At 37.5% G+C, this 13,329-nt stretch overlaps 1 protein-coding gene across 1 annotated transcript; it reads right to left on the bottom strand.

Moving 5' to 3' along the window:
• Positions 1-2,478: 2,478 nt before the first annotated feature.
• On the bottom strand, positions 2,479-12,426 carry mmp13b (matrix metallopeptidase 13b). The gene is made up of 10 exons (XM_052025856.1): positions 12,294-12,426; positions 11,925-12,181; positions 10,987-11,135; positions 9,324-9,449; positions 8,717-8,878; positions 7,225-7,339; positions 6,486-6,619; positions 5,877-6,036; positions 4,808-4,911; positions 2,479-3,380 (listed from the first exon to the last, which is right to left on the bottom strand). Exons 1-10 carry the CDS (start codon positions 12,405-12,407, stop codon positions 3,280-3,282), a joined length of 1,422 nt encoding a protein of 473 aa, XP_051881816.1. The 5' UTR covers positions 12,408-12,426; the 3' UTR covers positions 2,479-3,279.
• Between the last annotated feature and the right edge of the window lie 903 nt (positions 12,427-13,329).

Consider the following 13,329-nt stretch of genomic DNA (forward strand, 5'->3'; position numbering starts at 1 on the left):
GTTTAATCTCCTCCACCTTACAGCCCTCAGAGATCTCAGGTCTCTTTTAGTTCTGATCTCTTGAGCTTCACCTTGCAAGACCCTAACCTTTTAAATTCCCTCTTCAAGCTCAGTCTCCTCTCTATCTTTCCTTCTTTGATTAGCTTCTTAAAACTTTTAGTCATCGCTCTTAATGAATCCCTGTGCCTCAGTGCCAAAATATTATATCACATGAAACATTTTGGAAAGTTTTGCTATAATTAAGCAGTTACTTAAATAAAGTTTGATGATTTTGTTGTTGCATGCAGGGTGGATTCACCATGGTGTCACCAGGAAGAGAAACTAATATGGCAAGTGGACTAACCTTTGGGCATTTTTGACTGTAATTGAAAGGGTAATAGGTGATGTGTTTAAAATTATGAAGGAATCTTTGACAGCAGAAAGACAGATAATTCCCTTCTCTGTGGATTCAGAAGGGAAGATCAGGAGAAATGTAATGACAGGAAGAGTTAGCAGAGCATGTCTAGAAACAAAAAGAAGCTGAATGTTTAACAAGTCTATGTTTTTAAAGGGAGTGTGGGTGAACAGTTCAAGGGACAGAGTCACAAGGAGAAAGCAGGACAGTTAAGTGACTTTTCCATTGCTCTTTTTAGGAGTTAGGAGTTTAGGAGTTAGCATAAACCTACACCCTTTTATTAGATATTTGGCTTTTTGGACAGCTTTGATATATTTTAAGAATCTAAATATTTCCAGGTCTGGTTCTCCTCATCCCTTTAAAAAAAATTCCACTTTTTCTCATGTCCTTTGGAACTAAAAACTCTTCCTCCAATTAATTTGTGACCGGATTTTTCAACCTTTAGTCCTCTGTTCATCATAACCATTCTGCAAATTTTGACCTGCCCGATCACAGATTCACCTCCATCTAAGATGATCTTGCCCTCACTTAAACCATTGCTCAGTCACACATGGGTCAGTCCTCCAGGCCCACATCTCAGCCTATGTTCTCTCCAGGTTTCCATATGAATCGTCTGATATCGTGAGTGAAAGTTCAATTTCCACACTGTGACTGTAGGCAAAGATTTCCCAGAAGCAGCCAATGAGATTGTTCAGGAGACTCAGCAAGGTGTAGGTCTAAAACAGGACTATAACCAGACTTTAAGAAGATGGATCAATCTGGGTATTTGCCCACACAATGCATTATAACCATTCAATAAGATATCTGATGGTAGCAGCATGTGCTGTGTGAGTTCCTTGCCATTAAAGTTAGTGGAAACACCCTTGTTTGAAGTCCTGTATGCTGTAACTGAACCTACCAGTGCCCACGCCCCACCTTAGGGCACATTACAGAGACCAGGACTGATCTAAAGTTGGTGTGTGCCTCAAAAGACAGGCACAGAGCCTTGTCCCTTAAGATACCCACAACTTCTTGCATGACCTTGGGACATGAGCATCTTTCTGAACATTCCAAGTTCAACATTCCCAGCCCACCAACTCCCACCCCACAAATATCCCTCCAGCTTTGCAGCCCTTCCACCTTGACACTCAAGGAAAAACTCTGGTGTCTTTGGAATGTCTTCCTGACTTAGAGAGCTTGAGTCTTGTTGTCGTCCTGGAGATTGGACAGTACCACTGGCCTCTTCTCTCCAGGACAACCACCACTGCTCACCTTCATCTTACTCAGAGAACCCCTCATGGAAATAGCAAACAGAAGTGGTGTTAAGAAGTTTTAACATTTGGGCTGAGTAGACCACTTGGTACGATGTTAGTGAACATTGTTCTGCTGAGTAACGAAGACCTGATCATCAGTGTTTAAGGCTCCCTTCTAATCCAGCATATAAAAGCTATAGTTTTCATAGAATAACAGTTGGTTGGCTACATACGTACATCAGGGGGGTTCTGAATATGGAACATACATACATCAGCAAGGTGGTGGATAAAGTGCAAACAGAGCCAACACAAAACCACTCTCTAAGTATCAGAACCATTTTAATTGAGCCTCCTTTTAATGAAAGTGCCAATAGTAAACAAACTACTGATGACAAGGAAGGAGGAAACCTACAGGACTGAGCCCGACAGAGGGAAACTTTCTTCATTAATTTGGTCTCACTTCTCACTGGGAAATTGGCCAGGATAGCGACCAACATCAGTTCCATATATGGTTCCAAGCAACATTCTTTATTTGCACACTTTTAGCAATAGAAAGAAGGTAAAACAGGCAGATAAAAATGAAACCTGGTGATTTCTAGGTCCCTGTGGAATCAAGTGACTGGAGACAGCAAAGTGAAAAACAATGACTTGAACTGAAGATCAATTGTAATGCAAAGGTAGATTTATGTTTATTGTATTTTTAATATATCCAAATATATTAATATGCAAATCATCTGTGACAAAATGCACATAATATTAGTAAAGAAATAAAGCTATATATTATTTTGCTTTGCTTGTAATATATAAGATGAAAAATGATGGGGCTCAGTTTCTTACATTCCACCACTTTTTATAAATTAAGTCTGTTTCCACTGAAATTGATAGGCAAGAGGATTTTAGCCCTTATTTCCCTCCATAATAATTAGTTGTTCCTGAATAAAATATCTCACAAAACATAAGCAACACAAACTTTAAGTATTAGAACATATATATATATATATAAAAGTTATAAATAAATATTAAATTTAGATAACAAAATGCATCATGGCAGGACAATAAATATGATATATATGCAAGAGAACAATATTAAATTACTCAAACAGTCCAGATATAAACAAGAATTTCATTAGTTCTTCAATGCAACATTATAGTAAAACTTTGATACTCTGGTATCCAATTGTTCAGAAATGCTGATGGTTCAGTGTCAGGCTCATTCATCACTACAATAATCCTTGTTACCCACAGACCCACAATTCATGGATCCACATACTGGCAGAAGTCTGCTGAAACTTACAAGATGAAACTCATCAGGCCCCTCTTTCCTGTGCTCCCTTTAAACTGATGATATTTACTGGAAAATTTATTATACTACTGTGTAATCTGTTTCAAAAAATGTGAAATAAAATTGTGTTGGGATATTAACAGGTGTCACATACTACAGTTCAGGAAATCTGCTGGTCCAGCTCCACTGATATCCCAAGGGTACCAGATTATCAACATTTACTTTACGTCATACAAGCAGGTTATACTGAGAGGCATTTCATTTATATTCTGGTTTGTTTGTTTTTAACTAGTGGAGGCCCAATAAATACTCTTTCTTGGCAAAGTTGCTAGAATTAGATCATTTAACGACAGCTCGATAAGTTGAGGTATTTAACATCCCAACGGTGAATTGCTTCTGCGTATTTCAAGGACACGTTGCTCACCCATGCTGAAGATGAACTGAAATGATCTACTGAAGAAGAAAACGTATCCTGCAAGACAATATAAAAGAAAACCTCAAATGAGATTTGACAGTCAGTTTCAATGAACACTCTCCAAATACACTTTTTTACTTCAGCATTTACAAAGAGTATTCTATGGCCTCTTTTATCAAAAGAAATTCAGGTCCTGATGCAACTTGGGAAAATCTGTTCAAATTGGGAAAGTTCTCTGAATATCCTAACTGAAAGAACTAGTTGAATAATGTGCTTTCACCATTGGTGTTAAAAGCAGTATAGTTTCAAATTTGCATTCCAACTTTATTTCAGAAACAGTGCAGTGTTTGAATTTGTTGATGACATCAACCTAGGAGGGGCAATGAAATCAGCCAAGATTAATCAAGAAAGACAAGTGAATGTGCAGTGCTTCACCTGAACTCTTGAATTGAGAAATACATGGAAAAGTGACATGGATGTTTATTTGCATCATTTTTCCTAGGATTCTCAACAATGTTCTGTTGATGTCACAGTGGGACATGAGAGGCCCCTGAATATATTTACTTTTTTATTCAAATAAAAGGGATGAGGAATAAAATGAAATAGTTTATTCTCTTCAGAAAACAAGAGAAAGTGGAGCAGTGTCTAATTGCACAGTATTAAGTGTTCATTTGTCAGCATCATTAAATTTATTTTCTTAATTAACCAGCAAAATTCTTTATACAATCACTACCAATGTTACCCAGGTTCAACTCTGATCCCTGGTGTTGTCCTTCTAGGCTATTCAGATCCACCCATGACCAAGAGGGGGGGTTTCCCAACAGATGCTCTAGTTTCCTCCCATACCCACAAACAATTGCTGGTACTTGGTTACTATAAATTGCCCCTAGTACAGTTGGGTGGTAGGAGAATCGGGGGGGGGGGGGGGGGGGGGGGGGTTCACGTATGAGAGAATAGGTGACAGGGAAATAAGCGTGAGGATGAGATTGTTCTAAAAGCTGGCATACGGTCAATGGGCTGAATGGCCTCTTTCTGTGACATAAAGAAATACACGATATATTGTCCATAAACAAGAATCATTTAATGTAATTGTACTGACCCCAATATTGCTCTGTTTAAGTCACATCTCTGTAGAGACCAGGGATCAGACTGGGACTTATGATCATCAGATTAACTTAGAGAGGTTTACGAAACCGAGTAAAATATTTCTTTAACAAAAATTTTGATATGTGAACAGGAGCAGGTGTAGGCCTTTCAGTCTCAAGAATGTGGCCCATTCGTTACTATCATGGATAAACTGATGGCAAACTCAATGTATTCCTGCCAACTCCATCTATCTTCAGTAACCTTTCACCACCTTGACATGTGTAGATTTTCATTGCAAAGGTAGAAAAATTTTGCTTCAGTAATTGCAGATAAATGCTTTATACTTACAAATACTTTAAATACCTCAGTATTACAAAAATATCTATGTCTAAATTTACCATTAGATTCAAATGCTGCATTCAACTTAACAGAGACTCCTGGCCAGTCATTCGCGATTTGGTGTGGGTAACCTTTATCCATCTTCTGGCTCCTTTCATCATAGCTAGAAAGCAAAAGACAAGTAAAGGAAATGCACCATCAACTTAAACACCTAGGAACTGGTTTGTACATATCCTTGCAAAAACAAAATCACAAAATTGATTCCAAAAAATGTAAACATTGTTCAGGTGGTTTACACCTAAAATCAATTGTTTGAGAGGGAACTGCACAAGTCCCAATGGATTGGTCCTCACTCAGTGTTTTGCCTCTCCTGACACTTTGTTCTGCAGTAAATAAAAGAGGTTGTTAAATCTGAGGGGCACCTTCTCCATGGAACCTGCACAACAACAACACACTTGTTAGTTGCCATGGAGGAGATAGAGGTGCACCAGGAGGTTGTAGGGGACTGTGTCAGGAGGCTCTCTAGGTCCAGCATAAGGGGGTAGCAGTGCAGGAGGTGGTTACAGGGGACTCCTCTATGAGTGATAGGAGCCCAGTGATGGAGCCACGCTGAAAGAAATTTCACATCTTCATGCAACATGTCAAGGTAATCAGGTTACACCTGCAGAAGGGAAACTGCTCAAAGAAGCTGCAGAGTTCTCAGTTCTTTAGGTGAGGTACCACTCAGCAAGAAATAGAGATCTTGTAGTAAGCCACTTAGGTAATTGGGACAGGGATAAAACAGCGAGTCATGGGTTACAATCAGTGCTGATGGACAAATGCAGCAGGATGTGAGAAGACTTCTCATCTGCGTTCTTCCACATGATCATTGACGTACCACATTGGTGATGACATTTGAAATATGAGGAGGGTCATTTGGCGTGCACTGGGCACTATATCTTTGCAGATTGTTTCGTCTCTTTATTGGGGAATCTCTTACAGCTCACCCAGAAATTATCACAAGTGATCTATTTCAGCTAAGGTCAAATTTTCTGTAGTTAACAGCTAAAAATAGGTGCTGGGTGATTTTTTAGAAAAAGCCCAGTTAAAGTACTTGCATAAATGTTTTTTTATGGAACAAACCATTACCTCCAGTACAGGTCTTTTGCAAAGAATAATGTCTTTGCAGTCTTCGTAATGTGAAAAGCGGCATCTATTTTCCTGATGTATTTTGGAATACCAAATTCATAGATGGACTTTGGATATCCTGGCAAGATGTCATAGCCTTTGATGCCCCAGTATTTTGTTCCTGTTGGATTACAGGACATGCGTTAGTATCTGCGTATCAGCAAAAATGTTTACTCCTTTAAATGTCTCCTCAAGGGGCCACTATTCTCTTTAGGATGTCATACAGGCAACCAATACCCAAGCCTCCCCTGACACTCTGCTTTCTCATTGACGGCTTTTTGCAAGACTTGCAATTCTGGGAAAGAACTTTTGATGCCTCTGTCTATTGAAACTAGAATCCACTGTTCTCAGCATGGCACATCATTACAGCCAAACCCTAAAGAACATTATTGCTTCAAAAGCACAAATTTTAATCAAAATGTCTAAAGACATGAATTAAGAATGAAATATGAATTTGTTCCACCTTTTTGAAAACTCTAACTTCACTGCATTTTTGCTGTTTCTATTGCTATCTAGTCCCATAATCCCACTGCTATGTTCTTCAGTGAAGAAGAGAAAAATAGAACTCACCTTTAATAACAATGAGTAAACCATTTTGCTGATTTTCATATGCAGCATGTATCCTGCTAGGAAGCTTTGGCCAGAATGATTTAATTAAATTCAGCTCAGTTTCAGGTAGTTGTGGATGGCTCCTCCAGAAAAAACTAGTAAATAACAAGAATTCATTCAGAATTCAGAATGCGTAAGGAGCAGTCCATCTGAGAAATATATCTTTGGCATGTTTTCACGATCTGTTTATTTATTTATTTCACACAATATTGGCAAATAATTTCAAAAAGGCTATTATTTTAGGTATTCACGTACAGATTTTAAAATGAGGAGGAGATTCATTCCATAGATAAATATCACTTCTATATTACAAAAGTAAATACACTTAAAAATATTTCACTGGATGCAGAAGTCTACAGGATATCATAAGATCATAGAAGCAAGTAATTTTACTCTATAACCCGTCACTGTGCCAGAGTAACTGGTTTTCATTGCTTCATCGGTTGAGCATACATATAGTAGGAACAGGAATGGTCTACACAGCCCTCCAACCTTCTCCATCCTAGCTTGAATCACCACCTTGATGGGAGCATTAACTTGACTTGCAGAGAACCATAGGGAACAATACACTTACGATTCAATAGGAAAAAGAAATATTCGCTAACCATTTACTCAAATATTTCCGCTGAAACATGTCCAACATGGAACTATATTAATGTTATGAATAACACAGTTCTGAGATATTCTGCATATTTCATACCTGTCCTTAAAATATAATGTCTCTCCACGAAGAGTAGCAACAGCATCAAAATACAATTTGGTATCACAGGCATCAGGTGTTACTTTTGGTGGTAAATACACCTCATTTGATGCACCTTGTGTAAAGTAAACAAACATATTGGTAAACAATGGAGAAAATACTATTCAGTGCTGTGATAGCACTCACAGATTACAGCAGATCTACAACACAGCCCCATTATAATTACTGCAGATAAATGACACTAAAATTTCTAGTTATGTTTGATTTTTTTATTCTATTCAATTTTCAGGAGGTGGATGTTGCTGGCAAGGTCTAATTGTCCTCAAGGAAATGGTGGTGGTGACCCACCCTCTAGAACCACTGAGGTACTTGTGGTACACTTTTGACATTAAGGTCATACCAGAATCTTAAACAGATAGGAAGAAATAAAAGCAGTGGATTGCAACATGATTCTCTTACGAATCCTCCAAGTGTATTGAGAGAAAGACGAAAATTCTGGAAAGCAATATGGTCAGAAATTTTGCCATTTTACTGATGTTTCAATGGCCTTCTGATGAACAATCAGGATATATTGCTCAGAAAATGACTGTACTAATCTTTCAATGAATGAGACTGAGCCAAGGAAATTTAAACAATATCTGCAAAGGAAGGTATATTGGAAAGAAGATGTGCAACATACATTCTTTGTGACTGGTGTACATCTAGATAAAGCTAAGTCTTAAAGAGATCTGTCGCTCATGGTGGAGTTATTATTTAATGTGGAAGTGCAGTCAACAAAGTGTATAAAATGCTTAATAATATCTTTAAATTAGGGATGTATAGTTGTAAAATACTAAGGTGTATTGTTTCTAGTTTTGGTTAAGTGAATTAATGGAAATGAGGGTTACAGATACCCATGCAAACATCTCTTGAGGAATGAGCTATGAAGAGAAATTTTGAAAGGAGTTCCTTGTGAAGAGGCATCAAGGAATAATCTAAGCAGCATTGGAAAGGTTTATCTGGAAAAGTACTTCAAGACCTGCCAAAACAGGGAAATCTTCTTCATGGGCATTTGAGACACTTCTCTTTTATTTCAGGAATGTACATTATTTGTGCTCTTCTCCTTCGCAACATAGTTAAATATAAAGTCAGGAATTACAAAGACCCCTCAACACCTGATTATTTTAGTAAACTATAGATATTTCTTTCTGACCTCAGTTAAACAATACACCAGATAAAGGTTCAAGCACCAAAACTTGTACCAAACATTCCAGTTTACATTTAATCCAAAGGTCCAATAGAAGTAGGTTAAAAATAACATCATCAAACTTTACAATGTCATTTTATGGCAAGTTGTTTATTCTGCATAAATTACTGGCTACAAATTATATTCATTCTTTATAAACTGTTTGCATTACATTATAATACTGTACTGGCAGTACTCTAACTATCAGCATTGTCACTGATTATTAAGGAAGGAATAATTCAGCATTTATTTGATGCTTAAACTTACCATACAGAGCCTGGATTCCATTAACGTCATCAAGGGAGAGACGGAAATTTTTCATACTTGAGTACGTGTATACTGGATACATCAATGCCCCACGATCCTGAGAGTGAGAGAGTCCCAATGCATGGCCAAACTCATGGGCAGCCACAACAAAAAGATTATATCCTAAGTAGAAGGATCACAAGACAGCAAACTTAAAACCTGTTACAAGACATGGTCCTTTGATGGATATTGAAAGTGATTATCAAACAATGTCTGAATAACAAAGTATTAACCACATGGAATATGCCAGGAATAAGTTCTCAATTCCACATAAATAATCTATCCTTTTTTCCTCTGACATGCTTAAAAATAACATTAATACATTTCATTGGCAAATACTTTAAACTAGGTAAAGTTCATGGTGAATAGTTTTAACAATTTATAAACTGCTTATATTTCTGTGTAATGATAAACTAAAACAATACTTTAGCATTAAATCCTCACCAGGAAAATGAGATTTTACATCAAGAAATTCCAAAGAAAACATAAAATTAATGTTGCTAGCTAACAACTTAGTTGACATTCCATCAATGATTATTATAGTAATAATACTAATCAATATTTTTACCATTTGATCTCATTGTCCAGTTTTCATCTTCATCAAAGTGAGTGTCTCCTCCAAGGCCTTTGCCTGGAGGAAAAGCATGGGCCAGTATTCTTTCAGGTCCATCAAATGGGTAATTATCTCCATGTTCTACATATAACAAAAAATGAGTCAAGAATGATTTTGGAAGCTGTGAATGGGCTACTATGTACAAAATGCTGCAAATGTTAAGGTAAACAAATAAAAAATAACTTCTCCCAATTGGCCAATTTTACTTCCCCACCAGATGCAAAAGGACAGATCTTAATCACGTGAAAATCCTAACTGTGGGATACCTGCTCCATAGGAAGTGGGACCTCTTTACCATGATGCATATGAAATACAGGAACTACCAAGGCATCTCACTGAAGCTCAACAGCTTCAGACTAGTGCTATATTAATTTGGGACTATTTTTGAATGCTTTGAAGGACTGAATATACATAATAGGAGTCTGTTAATCCAGAAAGCCATGCTATCCTTGTGGAAACAGAAGGAACATTCCTGCCATTCCAAGGACCTGTGAAAATCAATTTGAAAACATTGTTGTCCTTAGAAAAATTGGATGGAGCTTGTTTGGCTAGCTGTCCTTAGTTCCCCTTCAAAACTACATCATATATTAAACTTGTGGCCAAATCAACCTTAAGAAAGTGATCGCCAAAGCACTGGTGTAAAAGGGTCAGTCACTATCTTCAGCCACTTGTTGCTCAGTTTACCGCCTGGGCACCCAAATTAAACTCTGTCTCCCTGACTCCTGTTGTGTTGCACAGGCACCAGTGGCCTCCTGATACAACACAGCTGAACTTCAAATGTGGCCACGTAGAGACCTACTAACAGCCCAGCGACTTCTTAACAGAGGTTGTGTGAGGAGAAATAAGAAGCCCTGGATCCATTTTTCTTCTACGTTTGACAAACTAATCTCACACATAATGTGGCAAGCTGTAATGTTATAATGGACAGTTGCTTTCTTAGCACTGGCCAATAATTGAATCCAGAATTCTGCAGATCACAGAATGCAGAACTCCATCTCAACCGTAAAAATCCAGAGTAAATGGGAACTTTTGCTCAGGAAAAAAAATGATCAGATATATTTTTCTTTAATTTATTCATACGTGTAGTCCAGATATCCCCTGAACTGATGAGATAATTAAGAGCGAACTGCATTGGTGGGTCTGGAGTCATATACAGCCAGACCAGGTAAAGGCAGCAAATTTCATTCCCTAAAGAGCATTAGTGAAAATTGTTTTTTTTCCCAACAATCAGCAGTTTCATATATACTATTACCAAGATGAACTTTTTAAAAGTTCCCCACTTATTTAACAGCGCGTATTTAATTTCTCCAACTGACATGGCAGGATTTAAACTTGTATCTCTGGATCAATGGCCTGGAACTCTACCTATTAACCACTAGTCTGCTGTACCCCATTTTTAAGATGGTAATATTAAGTCTGTGTCTCCCTCCACTGTCATGAGCTGTGAACAGTCTACAACTTCAAACATTCATTGGACCATGATACTTCATTTGAACTCTAAGCGTTCTATTTACTTTCCTCATCTTTGCATGTAATACTTTCACAAAATAGTTATAAGAACTTTTGACTCCTAAATTTATTCTGAAAGAAGCAACAAATTAAATAAATCTGTTAATACCTTTAACATCAAATGTGATCATGATATCAGCTTCTCCCTCATTGATTCTGCTGAATTTCAGGGGTGTGACATCACTCCAAACCTTCAAAGCTTTCTCTATCGCCAAATCCACATCAGCAGCTGAAATGTCTGATGTATATTGTAGAATTCTTCAATTAAGAAAACACAAAGTAAGAATTTTTTCTGAATACAATTGATCAGATCTTGTCAAGTTGGAATATTTCTCAGCATATACTACCAGTTAGATTTTTCATGTGCCCTTCAATTTGAAGACTTATTGTGCCATAAGTTGCTGGAACTGTGAGCTGGGAATGGCAAGGCAAGACCAGTGGAGTATCTTGAACCATGGTGAATAACAGGACGTAAAACCTAAGTCCTTCACCAATGTGATTTATGGACTGAAAAGGAAACAGGAAACTAAACGAGAAAGAGGATGAATTTTGAGTAGTTAAAATAGACTCAAATCAGGGAAAGAGGTAGAAATAAAATAAAATAAAAACTGAATTAAGGGAGATGGAAAAAAGTGTGGCAATTCTTTAAAAATATCTGGAAAGGACCCACAATGCCATGAATGAAACTGATTAATTTAAACTGTTGCCTTTCTGAAGCAGATTGATTGGCAGTGAATTAATAATTATTTTGCCATTTATAGATTGCTCAAGCTCACACTTATCAGCCTAACTATCTACAGTAAGCTTAATGGTCAACTGATGTGCAAATTCACAAGTTCTTCAAAATAACGGGCAGGGTAAGGGTGAGATGCTCTTTGTACAATGAAAACAGTAAATCAGAAAATCCTGTAGGTTTGTAGTTTGAGGCTTATCACTTAATCCCATAAATTTATTGACTGAATTCAGTACTAATAAAATTGTACACCAGCATATTTTAGCCCAACCAACCATTGAAATTATGTTGTGAAGTACAGTGAAGAACATTACCTGTATGTTAAGTTATTCTTTTTCCATTTAATTTCTCCTGGGAAATGATTATATTCAGCAATGTCAGGGACTCCACATCGAGGCTTTTCCATTATGTCTAGAGTTTCAGAATTTAGAGAGCCAGTTACCCTGAGGCCAAAATATTCTTGCATTTTCCTAATCTTCTCTGATAATGAACCAGTTGCTTCATGGTTTCTGTTCTTTCCCATGACTAGTGAAGGTCCATCTTTAAGTTGGTAAAATCTGTTCAGATAAGTCTTTAAAACAGAAGTTTTAGCATTATTGATGTTGCCTTTACCTATGAAGAAAATTTAAATTATTCTGGCAAAATATATTTTGCAGCTTATTGTCAGTTGTGTTCTTACATACCTCAGCCAACTGCCAATCTTCTTCATTCTTCTCAGCTTCAAAAGGTCGAGGAACAGCAGAAGAAAATGTTACATAAACTAAACCAAATAAAACTAGAGACCAACAGGACTTCATCTTCCTCTTCTCAACTGAAGATTTTGCAGAAAACTTCTGATTCTTGGTTTCTCCTTGTGGCTTTTATACTATTGTATATGTTGTGTTCTGCTAATTACAGGATGATTCAGATGTGATTAAGAGCCAAAACCACAGCTGCATCATTGCTGGATAAGCATTGCCAGGATATCCATTTAAGGACATGCTTCCATTCCCTCATTCAATATTTCTAAATCTTTCAGGTATTCTTAAGAATAGATCAACTGAGTGGCTACTTAAAGTTACTTTCAAGTCAACCAATATCTGTAAGCTGTGCTGTCACAAATAAATTTCATCTTAGCTCAATGTATTGCAATTAATGGAAAATAAAAGCACTGCAGATGCTGGAAATCTGAAATAAAACAGAAAATGCTAGAAATACTCTGTGGAAAGAGAAACATAATTAATGCTTCAGGTAAATAATCATTCAGAATTTCTCTCATCACTGATAAATTAATTCCCTTGCATGCCACTGGGAGCTTTATCCCCTGGCCTGTTATGTCGGTAGGCAACCTTCCCTTTCATCGATCCCGGCTCTGCTGAGGTTTGTTGGTGCACCCGGATCCCTGAATGTTAAAAGGGCTTGGCTGAGTGAGATCCTGGTAACGAAGAGGGTCTCTTGCTCGATCTGGGATTCGAGCAGTGATGTCGCTGGTTTTGGAATGCCATCAGGTTCTGGAGGCATGAGGTGGTGGTTTCAAGGAAGGATCACAGTGCTGAGTTTGAGTCTCAAGGTCGGGTAGGGGGAAACATGAAAATATGGAAAACCAGGCTGCAAGGTTAATTCTTTATTTTTTATTATATCCTTCTTTCCAGGTGACTGACGTGGAAAACTTAGGTGAAGTTTCTTGGCTGGTCTTTATTTGGTTTGGGGATGGGCATGAGGTCGCTCCCCATTCAGAAA

Source organism: Pristis pectinata, chromosome 11 (genome assembly GCF_009764475.1).
Source record: "Pristis pectinata isolate sPriPec2 chromosome 11, sPriPec2.1.pri, whole genome shotgun sequence".
In the NCBI taxonomy this organism is placed as follows: domain Eukaryota; kingdom Metazoa; phylum Chordata; class Chondrichthyes; order Rhinopristiformes; family Pristidae; genus Pristis; species Pristis pectinata.

Coding starts and splice junctions, on each gene's coding strand:
- mmp13b (XM_052025856.1), bottom strand. CDS start 12,407: ATGAAGTCCTGTTGGTCTCTAGTTTTATTTGGTTTAGTTTATGTAACA. Junction 11,136..11,924: donor AAGAATAACTTAACATACAG/GTAATGTTCTTC, acceptor TCTTAATTGAAG/AATTCTACAATATACATCAG. Junction 6,620..7,224: donor ACATTATATTTTAAGGACAG/GTATGAAATATG, acceptor GTTATTTACTAG/TTTTTTCTGGAGGAGCCATC.